Raw genomic sequence first — 20,735 nt, forward strand, 5'->3', positions numbered from 1 at the left:
TTGAATTGTAATGGTATATTCTAGTTGTAGTACATTTAGAGGAAATCTGTACCTTTTCGGCAGAATTTCTACGTGGAAAATCTGTAGATTTTCGTCAGAAATTCTGCCTAAAATCTGCAGATTCTCGGCAGAATTTCTACAGAGAAAATCTGCATAGTCCCCATTGTCTCAACAAAAATATTGTTCATTTATCAAGAAACTGTAGAAGTTACAAAGAAAATTGTAAAAAGTAGATAACTAAAAAGTTGCGAGCAAAAATACTAATTTCTTAAAAATCGCCAATTGAATGATACAAAAACACGAAATTTAGGTTGACATTCTGCTTAAAGTTTTCATTTCACTATTCTCTACTTATAACACGGCATTGCAGAATTCTTCATTTTATATAAACACTGTGATATCACCAAGAATAACTCTATTGAATTTTCCAAACTTCAGTGAAAAATATCCCATCTTTTCAGACACAGCTGTCTGGAAAGTCTGGAATGTAGAAAAAAATCTACAGAAAATCGGCAAAATATCTACAGAAATTCGTCAGAGTGTGCACCAGAATTCGTCAGAAAATCTGCAAAAATTTCTGACGAATTTTGTCCCAAGACCAAATAAAATTCGTAGGAATATCTACAGATTTCTCGGCAGATTTTCAGCAGAGATGTAGATATTTTCTGCGGAAATCTGCAAGATATCTGACGAAATTATTTGACGGGGAAGGATTGAAGAGCTTGAAGAGGTTATGTTGTATTATCATGACATAACCTCTAAAAGGGATAATTTAATAAAAGGAAAAAAGGAATGTTTTCTTTTAAATCTTCTGATATTTACACACATCTGTTCGTTATCCGGCACTTCGATATCCGGGTGATAGCTGTCGAACACTGGCGGTTGATGAATTCAAAATTATTTTTACTAAACTGGAGAAACTGTCTGAATTAAAGTATTATTATCATTGTATCGAAGTCTTTAATACATAATTGTGATAAAAAATGAAACATAAGCACACCATGAAGAAAATTCTCTTGTTCTTTGACAGACAGAAAATAAATTTACACAGCACAAAATATAAAAACCGTTGATCATTCAAAAAAACCTAAATGTCATTTTGTCCCCCAGTCAGCCGGATAACGAAGAGCCGTGTGTATGTTTAAATGAAGAATTTGTTGTGGAACTGTCAAGGTTTGTAAACTTTACAACCTTTTCCAAATTTCAAAAGTTTGAGTTTTTGGTTATGTTTTCTCGTCGAGAAAATAACTTAGGGTAAATGTCCTAATTCAAAACCATTTCCAGACGCTTTAACTTTGACAGAAGATTCAAGATATTTTTTTCTGAAGAGAATTACATAAATTTGCTCCTTGGCTCTTCTAGAATGTTACTGTTTAGTGAAATTTTTTTTAAATATAATTTGAAAACTTCCTTAATACAAGAAAAACACACCAGTGCAAAATACTTCTATTTGAAACAAATTAATCCAAATGGAGACAAGGGAAATTTTCTAATTGGAGACAAACAGTTTAAAGGCTTCCAAAACCTTGTTGAGTTGCTCCTGAGTGCAGGATTTGTTCTCATTCTTGGTCTTTTCTCCTTTCCCATCTAAAACAATAAGAAAATCTCTCCAAAAAGATCATTTTTCCAGGGTTTCCTATTGAAGCATTTGCAAACACTTCAGAAAAAATCCTTTTTGTTCACGAAATAGGTAATTATTTTATTTGAAAACTTCACGTACCATTAACAATAAAGATTAGCACTTAACTAAAATTTGCCAGAAATATGACATAGGGTAAGTGTGCCAAATTTCGGCATAGTTGCATGCAAGCGCCAAAGTCTCAAGTTTGAAATGTAATATCCTTAATTAAAAATTGATTTTTTTATTCCTTCTACTTAAGGAGTGTTGCTTAGAACCTTGTAGACAGTTTATCATCTTTATTTACTCTAAAATCATTCTTAATACATTTTAAAATGAATAAAAATGTGTAGGAGTCGGTTCCCCTACAACAGTCCTAACGGTCATTTATTTGAAAATTGTGTGCCATTTTCCTTCATGACAGCATGAGAGAAATGGAATGTGAGAGGGAAATAGAGGCAGTGAGGGTTTGACCGTGAAGGGGGAGCATGAAGCTTCGAGTTCTGGGCTCCTTAGAGCGAATAAAGGGGTTATTCCAGGGCCCAGGACAACACAAGTTCGTAAAAGTTTGTATTTTTCTCACCAATATTGTTTGTAACATGATGACTTGACGAGCATTTTTTGTACTTGTTCAAACATTTGTTCGTAAATGTTCGTAAAGATACAAAAAAAAAGTTCCTAACATTTTGTCATTTGTTAATAAATTTTTGTCTGTGTGACAAAAAATTATGAACAAATGAGAAAATCTTACAAACAGTTTTAGTGTGCTTACGAATATTTACGAACAAATGTTTGTAAAAAAAGTAGGGTACAGACATTACTTATGGCCACATTAAGGACATATCTCCGTACAGCTGTTGATTTTTTTGACTAATTAAAGCAAAATTTTAAAAGTAGTTACTTTCATGTAATTTCTTTCAATATATCCAAATGAATTTAGTAGAAAAATCCCTGAAACCACGGAAAATATATGATTTTCCCAACCATGTGAAATTCATAACTTGTGGTCTCTTTTACGAACTTATGGCCACTCGTGGAACAACCTATGGCCACAGTTTAAAATGATATAAAACAAACGTAGTAATAAAATAATTTTAATACAAATGAATTATTATTATTTTTTTAAACAAGTTTTTCATAGATTTTACTCATAATATTAGCAGACAACTAACATTGATTCTCTGCACAGTGGCCAGGCCAGTAATCAAACCTGTCTTTCACGATGGAAAAGTCACGTTTGGTTTAATGAAGAATCCATCTCACAATATCTTCCTCTGTCTCTTCTCTTTTGGGCTTTATGAAAGTCTCCGTGATCAAATGTTTCTCCCGGAGAGTTTCCGGAGACTTTAATGCAAAGTTTGTGTGGGGATTGTGGTACAGCTGAAATGACTGGAATACTTTGGTCGTGATCATTCTATTCTCAATACTCCTTGCATCCTTTGAGTTCAATAATAATAGGGCTTTTCTTTTTTTCGTATTTTTCATTGTCCTAAGAGGGTGAAAAGAGAAAAAGTTAGGTTATTTACAACAAAATGCAAGGTCATGGAAAAAATCAACACTACTCATTTATAAACAATTTTATGTTACAATTGCAACACTTACCTTAAATTTTATTGTATTTTTGCTAGAGAACTCAAATTCACTGAATCAAAATAACACAACTGTCAACTCGCTAAACCAAATATCTGCGAGGGCGCCACACGTCAAATGCTGTGGCCACAAGTTAATATTCTTATCAAATTGGTCATAACTTATGGCCTTGTCATTATTTTACATTTTTTGTTTAAAAAAAAACATCAAAATCGTGTGGAAAAAGAAAATATAGTTACTAAGAAAAGAAGTTTTGAAAAATAGTACCAAATATTTTTGATTGAAGATATAAAATTTATTCATTAAAAATTTTGAGATCGTTAGTGAATTTCTTAACGATTTGACGCATATTTGATCGTCACGCGCATCAGTGAAATAATTCTCACAAAATAATTAAAATTCTACCGAAATATAAAGAAAAATCAGTTTTTAAAAGTTTCATTTAATGATAGCACATCAAATATTCCTAATTTTGTGGTTCTTCGAAATTAATTTGTGGGAAAAAATTGAAGATATCTACGAGGTGGCCACAAGTATAGACTGGCCATAGGGAATTCCGCCACCCTATACAAACTTTTACAAACTTATTCAATAGGAATTCACAAATATTTAAGAACAATTTTGCGAAATATGTTTTTCTGTGTAAAAATCCTTCTGACAAACTTTTCTTGTTATCTTGACAAAACTTTGTTTTTTTAAAGGTAATGTACGTCTCGAAAAACTGACTGCAGCGCTACTTGTGCTGAATTATCGAACTTATTTACTTAATAATTAAATATTTACTTTTAGTTAAGAAATAATACTTTAGAATTGATTTATCAAAAGCGACATTGCTCTGTACCAACTGTTTTATTGCAGATCAATTGTTTAGAGAAAAGCCTCTCAATTGAGATGAATTAAGGGCTTATCCTTGTATCATTTTAATTAGAATTGTTCACCTGGACGCACTGATGCTGATGCTCTGCAAACGGTGCCAGCACATTTTGATGCTCCTCTGCCTCAAGTCATCAACTGAGGAGGATTTTTGGTCAATTCTACAATTGATATACATTTCTGCATTTATGCACCATTTTATTTGCATAATTTTTTCTTACAAATTTTATCACACATTTTACTTGATTAAGATAGCTCCTTTATTGATTAAAAGAACTTTTTGAATTTAATCGAAGAAGAGTAAAAAAAAATGATGAAAAAAAAATTGACAAAATTTGAAAAGAATTCAACACAGCAAAAGTTAACAAGGCAGAGATAGAAAACAATTTGAGCAAAGTTAAAAAAAAAAATAAATTGACGACGAATCGCGCTGAATAGTTTGTAGCTCGTCTCTAGAAGTAAATATTTGAGATCACAGCTAATTAAAAACAAAAGTATTCAACTGCCAGGTTAATCCCAGGGATACATTTTTGAAGCACAAAAGCAGATGAGAAAGAAATGCAATTAAATTTAAAAGATGAAAAAATAAATCACTTAGAAAATAAGTTTAAAAAAACAATGATTACCAGATAAACTAGAGCAAAGTGAGGAATCTGTAAGGCAAGTAAAGATTTTTTTTACAAACGATTAGATGAGAAAAAAATTTGATAAGAATCTGATTAGAGAAATTACCGATGTAAGCAACGTTTGATGTAAGGAAATTCCCTTCCAGTTTTCCATATTGCCCTAGGAAGATGATATAAAATACCTTTTTTTTTTAATTTTAATTGTTTTGTTAATGCTTTTTTATTCACATTTTATATCTACTGTAGAAGATAAACAAAAAAAAAAGAATTGTCATACCATTACAAATTGAAATTAGATCTGTAGGACATTTGACATGTTACTAATTACATATTTTATGTGATATATATTTTATTGAGAGAAGAAAAAAAAGTGGAAAAATATAATGTACGAAAAGCAATGTGTTTTTTCATCATATTGGCTTGTATTACTTATTTTACAAAAAAAAAGAACTCTCCTTTTCTAATGTTTAAGACAGAAAAAATAGTTTTTAGAAAATGAGATGAATTTTAATAAATACACTCAGTAAGAAAATAAATATAGTTTTTCACTGCTCGTTAAAGGATATTTCAAGGTGTCTACACTACAATGTGAGAAAATCCCTTTCAAGCAGACTTAAAATGGTTCTACTAATTGATTTTTATCGCTGGATTTCTTATTCGTCGACAAAAAATTTTGAGCACCACAAAATAGAACGGCTTAACTCCCTGCCGCTTTTTTCAAAAAATCGAAAATATGCTCTAAAAAATCGGAGTTCTTAGTGTTTTTGGATGAAATTAACAAAGAATCAGAGTACTTAAAATGGATCTACACTCAGTTCCGGGATTTTAAGTACATTTTCGGGACCAAAAGAAACGCGCGAAATGGTATTACGCATCGAGAAAATTTGCATACCCGCAGGCGATTTCTTTTAAATGAATACCGGAGAACAAATTTGGCGCGGAGTAAAAGTAGGGGGAAGTGGGGCACCTTTGAAATTGGGATTTTTCATCTAGTTTTAAATAAAATTGAGCCTTATCGTGATATAATTTAGCTTCTCAATCTGATTGTGCAGCTAAATTATATCACGATAATGCTCAATTTTATTTAAAAATAGGTGAAAAATCCCAATTTCAAAGGTGCCCCACTTCCCCCTAGTTCAAAGTTCAAACAAAAAGATTCAACTGTTTAATAGAAATGCATTAAGAAACAGTAATTTCTGGCCAAAGTTCTTCAATAAATGGTTAGAATATTAAAAAATTACCTTAATAAAAGAAATTAAAGTTTTATTCTGAAAAAGTAACAAAATGTATTCAAATTTCCCGCGTCGCAAAATAGTATACATTCAGGCATATTTCAAAAATGATTTCATAAATTGACTCCTAATGGTAGGCAAACTTGCATAATTGTATGTGCATAATTCCGTCAGGTGCATAAACCTGAAGGACTTAATGCCGGGACTGAATGTATGGGCCTTGACAGACTTGAGGATAAGCTGAGAGACGGCTTAGCGTAATTGTATTCGAAATAATGGTTAGACTTCATTTCTATCATTTTCCACTAAGTCGTCTCTTGGCTTAAGTCGTAAGTGTGTCTAGGGCATATACTAATTGATATCACGGGATTTATTACACTATGCAACACGGTTTTGCTAACGGAGAACTCACATGGTACGTTTGATAGAGTCAAGTCTCCTGATTAAGAATCTGACCTTGGTTTTGTTCCATCACGTGACAATGTTTTTTTTAATGAATACTTTTATATTTTTTATGTTTATGTTTTATATTTTTTTAGAGACTGCAAATCGTTTGACCAATGCAAACAAAAAGCTGTTAGATGCGGAAATGACGTTTCTTCTCGCCGTGGGACACCAGAAATTGCTTGAGTCTTTGTTACTTTTTACCCCAAGTGGCCACTTTTAATAAAAGGATTTCTGGAGAAAAGAATCTTTGTAAAATTCTAAAATAGATAGTGGTTTCGTATTCAAAGAGTCCAAATCATTTAGGAAACATTTACCAGTGCATCAATTTTGGAAAATAAGCAAGTCAAAATTGATATCTGCTGTAAGGAAAACATTTTAAAAATAGGGCTAAAAATTTCATTATTTTTTATTTTATGAAATCCTTCTTCGAATTCTAAGAAACTTACGACTTTGAAGAAGGTCTATTGAGGCCATCTTATCTTGGAAGATATTCAATTTTCAAATTTTTAATTTGTGACCTTTTGCCCCGGTCTCCCCTATTCCAAGCAATATTATCATTCGGATGAGCAATTTGTGAAATAGATTCTTTCAGGATGTTTTCATAAATTTGGCCGCAATTACAAAAATGACATAAAAAGTCGGCTTAAGCCTTTTTCTTTTGGTTTAAGTGACATATTTAGCAGTAGTGGGTTTCATTGTATCAAGCAAAACAATATTTGGTATCTCCAGTTTAAAATTTCGTCTGAAAAACTGGTGGCAATTAGTACCCCAAGTGGCTATATCTACCCAGGCCCATGCACGTGTAGCCAATGTGTCATACTTTTCTCATTATCCTCTTTAGAAAAATTCAAGGACTTTAGAGCTTTGAACTACACTGTTTCATACAGCCAATACCCTAATGCTACTTATGAAACATAAAAACATTAGACAAACCTTATCATTTAAAGCGTAAAAAGCGTAAATCATTCATAGCGAAAAAAAAAGTTTCATTTGCTGGATGAAGTACCCCGGTCTCCCCTATGCATCTTTGCCTATGACTAAGAGCTCATTGTGAAAGAATTTCTGAAATACCCTTAAATGTATGGGTCCCGGTCAAAATCTCGAAAGCCAAAATCCCGAACGCCAAAATCCCGAAAGCCAAAATCCCGAATTCTTAAAAGTGTTATAGCTACTCCAACGATTGTACCCGCGCTTGCTGGAGGCAAAGGGAAATGTTCTGTGTCTTGGGAAATTATTCTAAACATTTTCCTCCATATAATTTCATTCCTATCAGGATTTTGAACATTCGGGATTTTGCCTTTCGGGATTTTGGCTTTCGGGATTTTGGGCTTTTCGGGATTTTGGCGTTCGGGATTTTGGCTTTCGGGATTTTGGCTGCCACCGAAATGTATACACTTTTTGAGGCGATAAATTTGAAATGAGTAACTTGTGAACCGTTGGCGCTGAAAATAGCCCAAGAAATTGGCACCACCAATATTTTGCATATTTTACGGCGTTTCCGTAACTTATCTAAAAGAAATCTCCTTAAAGTATGCAAATTCCTGTATGCATAAAGCCGTTTCACGCGCTTTTTCTCAGTCCCGAAAATATGCATAATCCCGGGACCCCCTGTGGCTCTTCCTATTGTTCAAAAATTACCAGAATGACGAATGGAATAATTGAGAATCACAGAATACCGAATTGAATTTTATTAAGAGAATTATATATTTGGGACCATTTGAATTACATTGGAATCCTATGGAATAAACGAAATATGGACACAAATTTCGATCTTAGGTAAGCCCTTGGAAATTTCAAAACCTTTCCAGAAAGTCCATATTTGACCAATTCTATGCTTGAACCCCTCGACTATTTCCAAAATATATCCTAAAATAAAGGAAAGCGCTCGAAAAGTGTTTGAAATATAGACATGTTTTTATTTATAAAATTAAATTTTAATTGAAAGTTTTGAAATATTGTTTGACGTAATTTGTCCTAATGAGTAGAAACTTTAAGAAAAAAATTATTTCTTCCCAAGTCAGAAATTTTTTAGTGAGGGTTTAGTGCAGTCCATTTATAACGTTTCAAATATCTACAAAAAGCTTTTAGTTGTCCCGAATAGACAGAGATTTTATAAGAGCCACGTAGGATCCCGCAGTTTGAAGCATCTGAAAAATAAATCGTATTTGACTTTGTTGATTTGTGCATAAAGTTTAATGACTAAAATCCTTAAAGATATCACAAAATCTTTACAGACAACTCACCGTGGAAAAAGTCATAAGAGTCAGTTCGAAAAATCCCATTTTGAATATTACTCCTTTTGTAGATCTAACCATTGAAGGGATTAGCATCTTTCTCTGAGTAAAATGTCCTTCAAACCAGTTAGAATCGTATATTCCAAAAGTTATCTCCTGGCTTCTGCTGTACAAATAATTTCCGCTGTAAGTTAGTATGCCTATTTGAGCTAAAGCTGCACAAGCTAATCCACTAAAAGCAATTTTGTACACTATTCCTGAAACCTGGAAACCAAATTTTATTACAGCATTGTCAGAATTAAAGAAAAACCCTTTGAGGTCCTACCATAATGACAGTGTAGAAAATCGTACAGAGAAGCATGGAGTCCAAGACAAGAAATGGAAAAATTCCCGTTAATACAATATCTTGAAGAACTTCACAAGCTTTTAGAATTCTGTTGTGATAATCAACTGTTGAGGCGATTTTTCGTTCAGTTTCTAAAGCATTTTCATTGTTCGATGCGAATAGAATTTCTCTGAATCTCTCCTGGATTATTTTCAAATGTCCTGAGAGGTAGAAACAGCTTTCCATGAAGTACGCATCAAATCCACATCCTGTTGCAATGCAGAAAGCAGTCGAGGCCCAACTGCCAAAGGTTACTATCTCATATCCAGGACTAACTTTAAAGGCTTCCAGAAAGGTTACATTGTAGGCTGGGACCCATGTTGTATGCCCAATGGTCAGAGTTTCATAGACCCCGAAAGCTGTAGGCATTAGTATCCAGCTAAAAAAGTCTCAATTGAACTCAGCTCTTAATTCAGCCTAACTAAACGCATGATCAATTTAGATGATCGAAAAATAATTAATTTTTTATGGCTCCGGCACACCTTTTAGATCAGGAAAATTTTATGAAGTCGAAATTCGCATCCCTTTCTTTCTCACATGTTTTGCATATGTCTGTCTCATTCTGTCGCACTCTTCTTCTTATCTTAAACATCACTCCAAATTCAACTTAGCTCAATCGAATTTGGTATGCGAAAGAATTAGATAGTCATATGCAAAACATGTGAGAAAGAAAGGGTTTCGAATTTCGATTTCATGAAATTTTTCTGAACTAAAAGGTGTGTCGGAGCCATTAGAAATACTTCAGTCAGAAAACTAAAGGATTAAAATTTCAAATTCGATTATATTTTTAAATAAAAGAGATCGAAGCATCAATATTTAGCATGATAGCCTTAATGAATCTTTAGCGTGCAAACTTTTTATGGAATTCGAGAAAGAAATATTTAAAATAAAATGTATTGAAAATTTGATACGTTTTTTCGGTCTAGAGGTTCCATTGTAAGAGATAACGATTTCCGCACCTCTATGAAACTTTTCTTCTTCTTAATAGGATCTGGCTTACTTAAAAGGGCTTCAATAGTTTAATATAGAAATTATAAAGAAAAACCAAAACCCTAACTCTGAGGCAAAAAAGTTATATAGGGGAAAGGCTCATAATATTGTCCAGTTTCTTTTTTTGGACACTTTGAGGATAACATTGGACACTAAAAATAAATTTATTAAAATGATGGATTTTTATTCCAATATTTGATGAACAATGAATTCTATCTAAATATTTGTTCTTTTTGGAAGATTTTAACACTAAATACGTTAAATTTTGAATATGATTTGAGTTGATGGCTTTGTTGAAAATTCAGTGTGAGCAATTGCTTACGAGAAATATGACAGAACTTTGTGTTTTCTTCAGTCTTAATTAGCTATGGCGAAGGACTAACAATGTTTCTTTGCTTTTTTTGAGTGATATTATTGAATATTAATTGAGAATTGTGTTGATTCACGTTAGTGGTGCTTTGTATATTTGACCTGAAGTGAGATTTGCCTTTTGTGAATTAGATTTTTCGTATGAAAAATGGGAAATTTTTTAAGACATTTACCAGTGAGGTGATACTCCTTATTTTGGACAAGTGTTTTTCTCTCGAAATTTCGTGAAGTTTTAGCTTTTGTGATGACCAGGTTGGACAAATGCCTGGAGAAACAAAGGAGCATCATCTCTACGAAAGAGATGTAGCGAGAAATGCCTTGAAAGGCTCCCGGAAGTGCCAGGGAATGAGCGAATCCGCACGTACTTGGAGTACCGAAGTCAACTCACTTTAATGAATGATATGGAAAGTTTCCAGGCTTCTTGTGACATTCTACGTTTCCCTTATATGAACAGGAAGAAAACTTGGTAAGATTGGTTCATCAAATAAAGAACAATGGGCATCCTATTGAGGCGGATTAGCTGTCTAAATTTACAGCCATGTTGTCCAAATTAATAACCAAGTTGTCCAAAATAAGAGTCAAATTCACCTCTACATATCAATTCATTTTTAAATGTATTAAAACTAATTTTAGTAAAAATGAGACGATAAATAGCTTGCCAAGTTTCTAAACAACCCTTCTGAAAAGAGAATAACAAAAAAAAAGTCAATTAGTATTGAAAATATCGCACTTCAAACTTGGAACATCGATGCTTATAAGCAGACTGGACAAAATTATGTGCCTTTCCCCTAAAGGATTTTTTTGTAAATTTAATTTTTGAGTTCGAGCAGTCAAATTTCTTAAAAGTGTGTCGTGAATTTTTTCTCATTTTGGGAATCCAACTTGTAATTTTTTTGAGAATTAGATGAAATCTGCATATCTCAAGCATAAAACGGTTAATATTGTATATAAAAGACCCACAGCTTAAGCATAAAATAATCTAAAATGTGCGTAGAACACACACAGTTCAGTATTAAAATGGTTAAGATCAAGATGAAAACACGAACAGCTGAACCATAACATGGTGCATGATTTCAGGAGAATCCTGGTCGTATCATAATTGAGCTGTGCGTGTTTTTAAGTTCAATTTTATCCGTTTTATGAGTAAACTTTGCGTATTTTTAAGCGCATTCTTAACCGTTTTATGATTAAGCTTTGCGTGTTTTAAGCGCAATCTGAACCATTTATGACTGAGCTGTGCGTGTTTTTTTTTCCATTTTTGGTATGTTTTAGAGATTATCTAGGATTAGTATATGTTTTAGAGATTATTTTAGGATTATATACGTACATATGAATTACTCCCAATACGGATTTTCAGAGTCGAAGTTCAAAAAGGCCCTAGAGAGCGTATTTCTCTACCGCATGGTACCGTGTTTAGACTCGTCAGAAAGATCTTGGAATTTCTGACAAGTGTGAAACGGTTCCAATCAGTTATGCCCTAGACACACTAACGGCTAAAGTCCAAACACGACTAAGCTCGTTCATAGCCAAGTCAGTTTCTGACACACTGCGAACGAAGATTAGCATTCTCTGAAGAGCAATTGTGATTATCGTCACGTTCTTTATCACATTATGATAAAAATGACGCTCAGTTTCGCTCTAATGGTGTTCGAATATTACCGATTTTCCAGATGTGAATTAAATTTTTATTTGCTACAGTAGGCTCTCTCTAAATTGGGCATTTGGTCAAAATGTCATCCGGTTTATCGATAGATTTGGGCGTCAAAGCCTTTGTAAATACCACAAAAACGTATTTTCGCACGACGTATTTTCGACAAATCCCAAAAAAAACATTGTTTTAGAGGGGTAGTTAATGGGTTGGAGGCGAATGAGTGGCTTATTAACGATCATTGGGTCGACTTATGGGGGTACTCCGAAGGTACCAAGTCTCTATCTTTAATCTCTTGGCTTTTTGGTACTATAAACCTCATTCTGGATGTGCATAGTAACAGAAAATCGCTTAGGAAGCTGCTCCGGGCAACTTTGGGCAAATTATACTTAGTATTTCCTGAAAGTAGATTATTTTTGAAGGATAAAAAATCTTTTCAGAATAGCGGTAAGTAGCGGCTTCATAAGTAAAACCTTTGATGAATTCGAAATACGAAGTCCTTGTAAATCCTTATTAATTTCTATGTAAGGCAACTGAAATGAAGCTGAAATAAGGGAAATGAGCATATTAAACTCCTTAAGGATTTCGTTAATTTTAAAGCTGATCGAAAGAACCTTTTAAAGTTTAATTAGAAAATATTTTGAGGTGGGATTAGATTAGATGAAGCTTCATCTCGGCTTTTAACTCATAGTGGGGAATTTTTAATTTTGACCACCACTAAACATTTAACTTAAAATAAATAAAAAATCTTTAAAATAAAATAAATAAAATAAAGAAGGTAACATTACTTACCAAGTAACACCACTCATCAATGGAATAAAATTAATCAGAGCTATCCAGTTGGTGAATTTCTTGTGTTTCAGCAAAAAGGTCTTTTCTTCGTAAAGAGCTAAAAAATTTTGAGTTTAATTATTGCCTAAATTTTCTATAATATTTCATTTCTTACGAATTTTCCACAGTTCAATCATTTCCGTGAGGAAGATGGAAAACTTCTTTATTTTAAAATGAACTGTTCCAATTTTGAAAGAATTGACCAAAAGACCAAAAGTAACAGCCACGGTTGTTATCATTAGTTCAATATCTGGATACTTAAAGTACGAATCAATTGCAACCAATGCCAATACAATTTCTTGCACAATCAACACAAAACTTGCCCATAATCTTAATTTTAAGGAATTTCCATTATAATCCAAGGAGTAACCTTGAGGCTTTAAGAAGAATCTTGCGTAGTGAAAGAATTCTTTATCTTCCATTCTTTTCGGGCTTTGTAATTGTTTGAAGCGGAGAATATTCCAGGAATTCCTGCGATAATACTGATGGGCACAGTTTTATACCAAGAGATAACGTAGGACAGTTTTATTCCTTTACGAAATCTGCTATTGGCTTATTCTACTTATTTTTAACCATCTATACAATGTTTATGTATTATCATTTAATTGCCCTATAAATTACAATTTTCTAATTTTTGGGAAATACGACCTAGGTAATTGATACACTATATGCTTTCTTATCAATTTATTTTTTATCTATATGATAATTTCATTAACCTGCGATAGAAGTTTCCAGGAAACATTTTGCTCAACGATTACAGAAAGCTTGACTTCCACAGGAAAAAAATGAAGACATCAAGCCATGTAATTATCACCTTCCTTTCTTCCTATATCCATTTATTCTCAGAAAAGTAATCACTAGTTACCACCAATGGTAAGAAAATACCACGCTTTAGCACTTTAATGAACGGTTAGTGAAACATTGAAGAATTAAATCATGCTTATTATGCTATCAGTTCATTCTTTTCCCGATATCTTCTTTAGCACATTCAAGGACGCAATTTAGTTAACATTTTCAATATACACTAAAATAGAATCATCTAGAAGTGAGGAATCCCCATATTCTAATACTTAACAATAAATCAAAGCCTCTTTCGCAATATATCAATACAAAGTTTTGCTAAAACAATTTATTAGAATTTTAAATTAGAGAAATGTTAATAGGAACAAAATAAAGCTTGAACCACGTTCTAATATAAAATAAAGAAAATTTGTGTTTATAATCGAAAATTCTTGTAACTAAAGCGTGCCAAACGGTTATCTTACCTCGATAATGTGCTTCGAAATTAATTGATAACAAATTATTCTTGTAATTTATTAATAAAATTCAGTACAGTTGCTCATTATGCGAAATATACCAATTAGAGATACATAAATTACCTTTGAGACATGTTTAGAGATTTCTATCTAATTTATTAATCTTATGTAAGTTTACTTTTAATGAATATGGAAAATATTGTGTTATAGGTAACTTAAAATAATCTTGTGGGTTATACGTGTCTTAGATTAGAGGTTTAGCTGAATTCCCAAATATATTAAAATAAAATTCTAAATAAGAAGCAATTTTAGAAGTTTCTCAAAATCTAATGGATGATTTATCTTTAATATCTAAAAGCCCAAATTTTCTAAAAAATCTTGTTTAACAAGAAATTGGAAAAGTCAAACTATATCTAAACTTTAATTCTGTTATAATAAGCTTCAGGCCTATGATTTATCCATAGATAGATAGATAGATAGATAGATAAATTTATTCATCAACAATGCTTTCGAAGTACAGTTTTGTCTCACTGAGATCCCGTGTAGTTTTTAGCGTCCACCGCCGTCTTAGCGTTGGTGACCAACCTCCAGAGCAAAATATGAATTAACTTCCCAATTTTTTTTTTATCAAATAAGATCTTTTTGAAAATTTTGATTTAATATAAGATATTGAGGACAAATAATCCATTATTTTTTTGTGAAAAACCACTAAAATTGACTTATTGGAATTTCCAGGATGTTGGATGAAAGTAATTTCCGTACTTATAATGTTAATTAAAGGATATGTAAAATTATTCAAAAATCGGTAACTCAACCGATTCATTACCGATGAAGACCGATGCAGCCGGGTTCGAAATTACAAAAAATCCAAATTGAACGAAATCGTTTGAAAAATGGGCCCTCCAAAGGGGCTGACCTTTGACCTTCAATAATTCAAAATGGCGAATTTTCCGGTCATTGCGGGAAGGCCCAAGGACCAATGATCCATGTTTATTGTGAGAATTTTGCGGACTTTTGTTCAATGTTAATTGTTTTTGTGTAAAATGAATCATTAATTAGAGCAAGTGACACTCAAATCATCTATTATTTTTGCAGTGCAGGTAGGAAAAATTCCTGCCTCCACCCAGAATTGAACTGGAGACCTTTCGTTAACTAGACGAGCGTTTTATACCAAGGGAGCTGTACTATTATATTGGAGAAGGAGCTCTGCTTTATACTTTTTTCTCAAGGTTTTTGGGTGCATATAAAATTAGTGTCGATTTAGCTCTCTACGAATCATCATAAAATCATTTCGAAGTTGAAAATGGTTAAAAAAAAGGTATTTTAAAAAAATAGTAATTTAAAATCATAAATATTTTAATTAATTATTTGGCCAAATCGAGTGAAAATTAGGCCCTTTTGCCCTTAAATAATTCAGGACAGCGATTTAACCGGTGAAAGGTGTCTAAGTGCGAAATGTTTAGCTGAACTAACAACAAAATATATCCGAAAATCTTAAAAAAAAAATTGGGCAATTTTTGAGAAAAGTTAGAAAAACCTCATCTTTGACGGATTTCAGTGGGTTACCAACGAACTAAGGGGGGGGGACTAAAGAGAGCTTACCGTTAGAATTTTATATGGATCAAAAGACTGAAAACATGAGCATTACAGTATTTTAAATAATAAAAATGCAGCTATTCCCGTTACTATTTCCGATCCATCACCAATTATGACCGATGCAGTCGGGTTCAGAATTAAATATCTTTCAAAAAAGTGCAATTATAACCAAATCCGTGAAATAATTCGGAAAATATTACTTATAATGTTTTATTATCATCTTAAAATCTTAATCTAAACATAAAATTACTCTTGTTAACAAATACTTCCTCCATTCAATTTCAACAATCCTCCGTTCCGAAAAAAGTCGTACATTTGTTGGTTCTGCACAGAAAAAAATATTTCGTAAAATGTTCGACAGGTAAACAAAAATTTACGAACAAATGACAAAATTTAACGAACATTTTTTGTGTGCTTACGAACATATACGGACAAATGTTTGTAAAAATACAAAAAATGCTCGTCAAGTGATCATGTTACGAACAATGTTTGTGAAAAAATTACAAACTTTTTTCACAAACTTTTTCGCAAAAAGAAAGGTGGTTGACCTTTGACCTTGAGTAATTCAAGATAGCGATTTTTGCGGTATAAGGTGCCAAAGGACGAAATGTTCAGCTGGACTACCTCTAAAACATATCCAAAAATTAACGAAACCGTCAGGGCCAATTTTGAGAAAACCAAAAAAAAACATATTTTTGGAGGGACAGAAGGGGTGGGGATAATTGAGTAAGTTAGTTTGGAAGAGAATGTTGAATTGTGGGAGGTCACCGAAGACCATAAGTCACTATCTCTTACCGTTTGGCAGCCAGGATGGTGAGAAGTTGAAAAAAATCAATTGTAGAAACTGCTCTCTCTTGGAGTTCGAGCAGTTAAAAGGCATTTAGGTTCACACAATAGACTTAAAATGAATAAAAGCTTTTTAAGTAGTCGATAAGATTTTTGTTATCGTTTTCGCCGTTTGGACAAAATCGTAAACATAAAAATTGAAGAAAATGCCATTCAGAGTGCTCTTCAGCCTATCACTTTAAGTACTTTCAAATTATTCAATAATTTCTTAGCTCAATGACGTGATTTTAAGGGTTTATAGAAGAATATCCACGTACTTAAAAATATTGGAAAATAAGACAAACGTAACCGCTTTGTGACGAATAGTGAAAATAACACGACATGACAGCCTTAGACTTAAATACTTAATTAAGCCTTTTAAGAGTCCTTAATTCAGTCATTTGTATTAGAAATATGAAATGTATTTTAATTTTCGATTTCATTAATTTCGATTAATTTTTGATTTTCGACTAAGTACTTTTTAAATACTGATTCTAATGGTTATATTTATTTATTTTTAATTTAGCATCAAAAATGCAGTTTCACACACTTGTCTTCTTGTCATAATCAATATATGTGCTTCTAAAAGGTCTGTTGAACCGGACATACTTTTTCAGGTAGCTTTAACAGGTGCCAGATGAGCTTCTGAAATCCATATGTAAAAATTTCAGATGTGTCTGGAACATGAATATCATTAAAAATATGAGTTAAAAGAAAAAACTCTGTAAAAAAACTATTTTCTGGGACTTAAATTTATGAGGCTATAAGAAAAACTATCAAAGTTTATGTCAAGGCTTTAAACTACTTTTATTAAGTAAGAATCTGAGACAATATTTAACAAAGATAACTAGTAACTCCAATGAATAATAATTTAGAAAGCTGTGGACCATTTTTTAGAATCAAACACGTTAACACCATTGGAATTGGAGTCGTATTGTACATATTGTAAGAAAGTGCTATATTTTTAGTGAACCATTTGTTTGTCAAATAAAATTATGAGACTTTAGATATTAATTTCGGGTTTGACGATATTAAGTTTGATTTCGGAAAGGTCTTAAATCAAATTTAGGAGAAACATTACTTTTGTAACATATTATTCTACTGGGGGTCCGTGGTGCAATTGGTAAGAACGTTCAGCTCTTGGGAGATGTGACCCCTGACTCGATTGTAACAGTTGTGAGTTCGAGTCCGACCCGGTGCAAATGATTGAAGCGTCTAAATGGATATTGAGGTAGAAAACAATCTTCAGATGAGATTATTGTATTATTGTTGTACAAATAATATATATCATGCATATCATGTATACCATATATTGATCTAAGTGATATTACTACCCTGCTGTTCTCAAGTTTTTCTTTACTTCTAACACTTAAGGATAGTCTTCACCGATCCGATCTGATCTACCATATGTGATCAGTAAAGCCTATCCTTAAGTGCTAGAATTAAAATCTTACGAAAAGCAGATTGGCAAAGTCACTCCGGAGGGCAAAGTCACCTGAATCTAAGGTACAACAGCTAACAGCTACCGGGGAAAGTCGATAGTGAAGTTAGCGGTAGACGTAGATGAATAAAGTGAAATAATTTTAATATTACTTTTACTATTATTATTATTAATCTGATAATGTTTTTAAAAGTGCAGTATACGATCCAGCACTTTGAAGAATCTGCAAAAGGAAAATGTTTTTCTTATTTTTAAAATTATTCTGCATTAATTCTAATTAAACAGACCGTTGTTAATGTTGGTAGAATAAGTTGGAAAAGGCCCATTTGGAATGTGAATCCTTTCCTTGCTCGCATCATGCAGAGAATTAGAAACTTCCTCTGACTAGGAGATGCAGCATACCATTCAGAATCGTAGATTCCTTCAATAAGATCTTGACTCCTGGTCGTTACAACCTCTCCACTGAAGGTCAGGATGAAGATCTGCGCAATTGCTGCGCAAGAAATTCCAGTGAAGGCAGTTGTAACAATCCAGTTGGGCATCTGTAAAAATAATTTCGTAAACCGGTAAGCCAGTACACAACAAGCTTTTGCCCTAGACAGACTTATGGCTTAAGCAGAGAGATGGCTTAGCGGGCAAATGCTGGGAATTTTGTCCAATCATTATTTTGATTATAATTACATTAAGCCGTCTTTCGGCTTAAGTCGTAAGTGTGTCCAGCATTTTACTATGCATGAAGAGTTTTAATATTCTTCTTTTCCTTTTACAAGAAGAAAAAGAAAACTAAATTAAAGCTGTTCTATCCAAAGTCAAATTGTAGCTAAAGTTATTCCCTTATATTTCTTACAACCGACATGTCCGTCTGGCTGTAATCAACTCTAGAGGCCAAACGGTAAGAGATAGAGACTTGGGACCTAAGGGAGGCCCCCCATAAGTCGATCCAAGGATCGTTAACATGTCCCTCATTTTCCCCCCACAGCTCCCCTTCCCCTCCAAAACCATGTTTTTTTTGGTATTGCTCGAATCTAGTATCTAGTTAACTTACTGATAGAAGAGTGTATACGCAGAAACATATACCGAAGCAGTCGAAAAGGATAAAAGGCAGGATAGCTGATCGTACCAGATCTTCAAGAACTGTACAGGCAGTGAGCATTTCATTGTGATACTCAACTACTGAAGTAAGTTGTCTAAGAACTTCTCTGTCTTCCTTCCGTTCCAAAGAGAACTTAATTCGTTGATACCTCTGGTAAATAATTTTAAGATGTCCAGCGAGATAGAAGCAACTCTCTAAGAAATACGAATCAAAAGCACAACCTCCGATTATGGTAGAGGCTGACAAAATGTAGTAAACTATAGTCGAAATTTCATATCCAGGACTATACTTAATAAAATCTATGTAGGTTATGTTGTATGGGGTTTGCCATGTAACATTCCCAACTGTGTACTTCTCATATAAGGACATGGCTGGTGGCAGAAATACCCACCTAAATAAGGAAACATGTTAGAAATTTATTAAAATCTTTGAATCAAATAATACCAGGATATCCCTGCGATCAAGCTTATAAAGTTGACCAAAGACACGATATTCGTAAAGGATTTGTGTTCCATCAGAATAGCTTTTTCGTCCTTTTCCGCTGCAAATAAAATATTTTCTTGATTTGTAAGTGACTGTAAAAAGCTCAAACTTACGAATTTTCCAATATTCAATTAGTCGTCGATAGAAGTCTCCCATTCGTCCGATCTTCAAGTAAATTGTGATGATTTTGAAGGTGTTTATGGAAAAACCCAAAGCAATGGTTGAGCAAGTAATCATTATTACTATATCCGGATATTTGTCGTAACCATTGTAGATTAGAGATAACATCGCGGTTTCTTGTAGTAAAATGCAGAGACTCGACCAGAATCTCATTAGAAAATTATTTTCCTTTTCTTCCAGGGTAAATCCATGCATTTTTAAGAGAAATTTGGCGTAGAAGAAAAAATTAGGATCTTCCATCTTCACTATTACGTTATGTTTCCCAATAAAAGGTCTCGAGTAGTTATATAAGTATCCTTAATTTGAAAGGTCACTACCTACAACAATATTTTGTGTGATGAGGACAGTTATAATCCTTGACGATGTAATGCAAAAAGTTATTTATTAATTTAAATATTTATCAATTTTTAACCCATTCCTTACCATGGTATTATACATCATACGCAAATTGAGTGATTTTAAATGATTTATTCCTGGGCAATTGCTATCCGAATTGCTCTCGGGAATGGATTTTGAGTAACATTAGTTCTTCAATTACATGGAAAAAATAGTCCGACAGAGATGGAAACACATTTTGTTGTTCTTTTCTCGCTTGGCGAAAAGTCATGCAAAATTTTTGCTCAAAATGGCGGACGGAAAATTCGTCATCCCGTCGAATTTATTAAAATTGACCTCTTTCATCTTTCCTGATTTGAATTCTAGTTGCCAATTTGTTTTCTGGGATAGTTACTCTATCTAAATCAATAGAGTTTGTAATGAATTAATGCACTGAATTTAAATTCAATGACCGTTAAGACGTATGTTTGACAGGGGCTCCCCGCGCCACAATAATAGATAAAAAAATTTCTTTTCAAAAAATTCATCTATTAATCTGTACACTGAGAGAAATCCGAAAAAGTTAAAATAACATTCCGAAAATGTTAATTTTACCCTGCAGTATTGATCCGAAATCGGTGTAAATAATACCCTTTTTAGGTGCATTAGGGGTTAAAGTTATCTTTTTTTCATGTTAATTTCA

The 20,735-nt window shown here is 32.9% G+C and overlaps 1 protein-coding gene across 5 annotated transcripts in view; it reads left to right on the top strand.

Annotated features, from left to right (window-relative positions):
- LOC129808274 (6-phosphofructo-2-kinase/fructose-2,6-bisphosphatase-like) overlaps window positions 1-5,243 on the top strand; it is a 114,243-nt gene extending 109,000 nt beyond the window's left edge. For all 5 annotated transcript variants that reach the window (XM_055858113.1, XM_055858111.1, XM_055858114.1 and 2 more), the window contains one exon: window positions 4,137-5,243. In XM_055858113.1, the coding sequence (XP_055714088.1) occupies window positions 4,137-4,223 (87 nt within the window). In that variant the 3' untranslated portion in view covers window positions 4,224-5,243. The remainder of the gene's footprint in view (window positions 1-4,136) is intronic.
- Window positions 5,244-20,735: the final 15,492 nt, after the last annotated feature.

The sequence above is a fragment of the Phlebotomus papatasi genome, chromosome 3, assembly GCF_024763615.1.
Source record: "Phlebotomus papatasi isolate M1 chromosome 3, Ppap_2.1, whole genome shotgun sequence".
Classification (NCBI taxonomy): Eukaryota; Metazoa; Arthropoda; class Insecta; order Diptera; family Psychodidae; genus Phlebotomus; species Phlebotomus papatasi.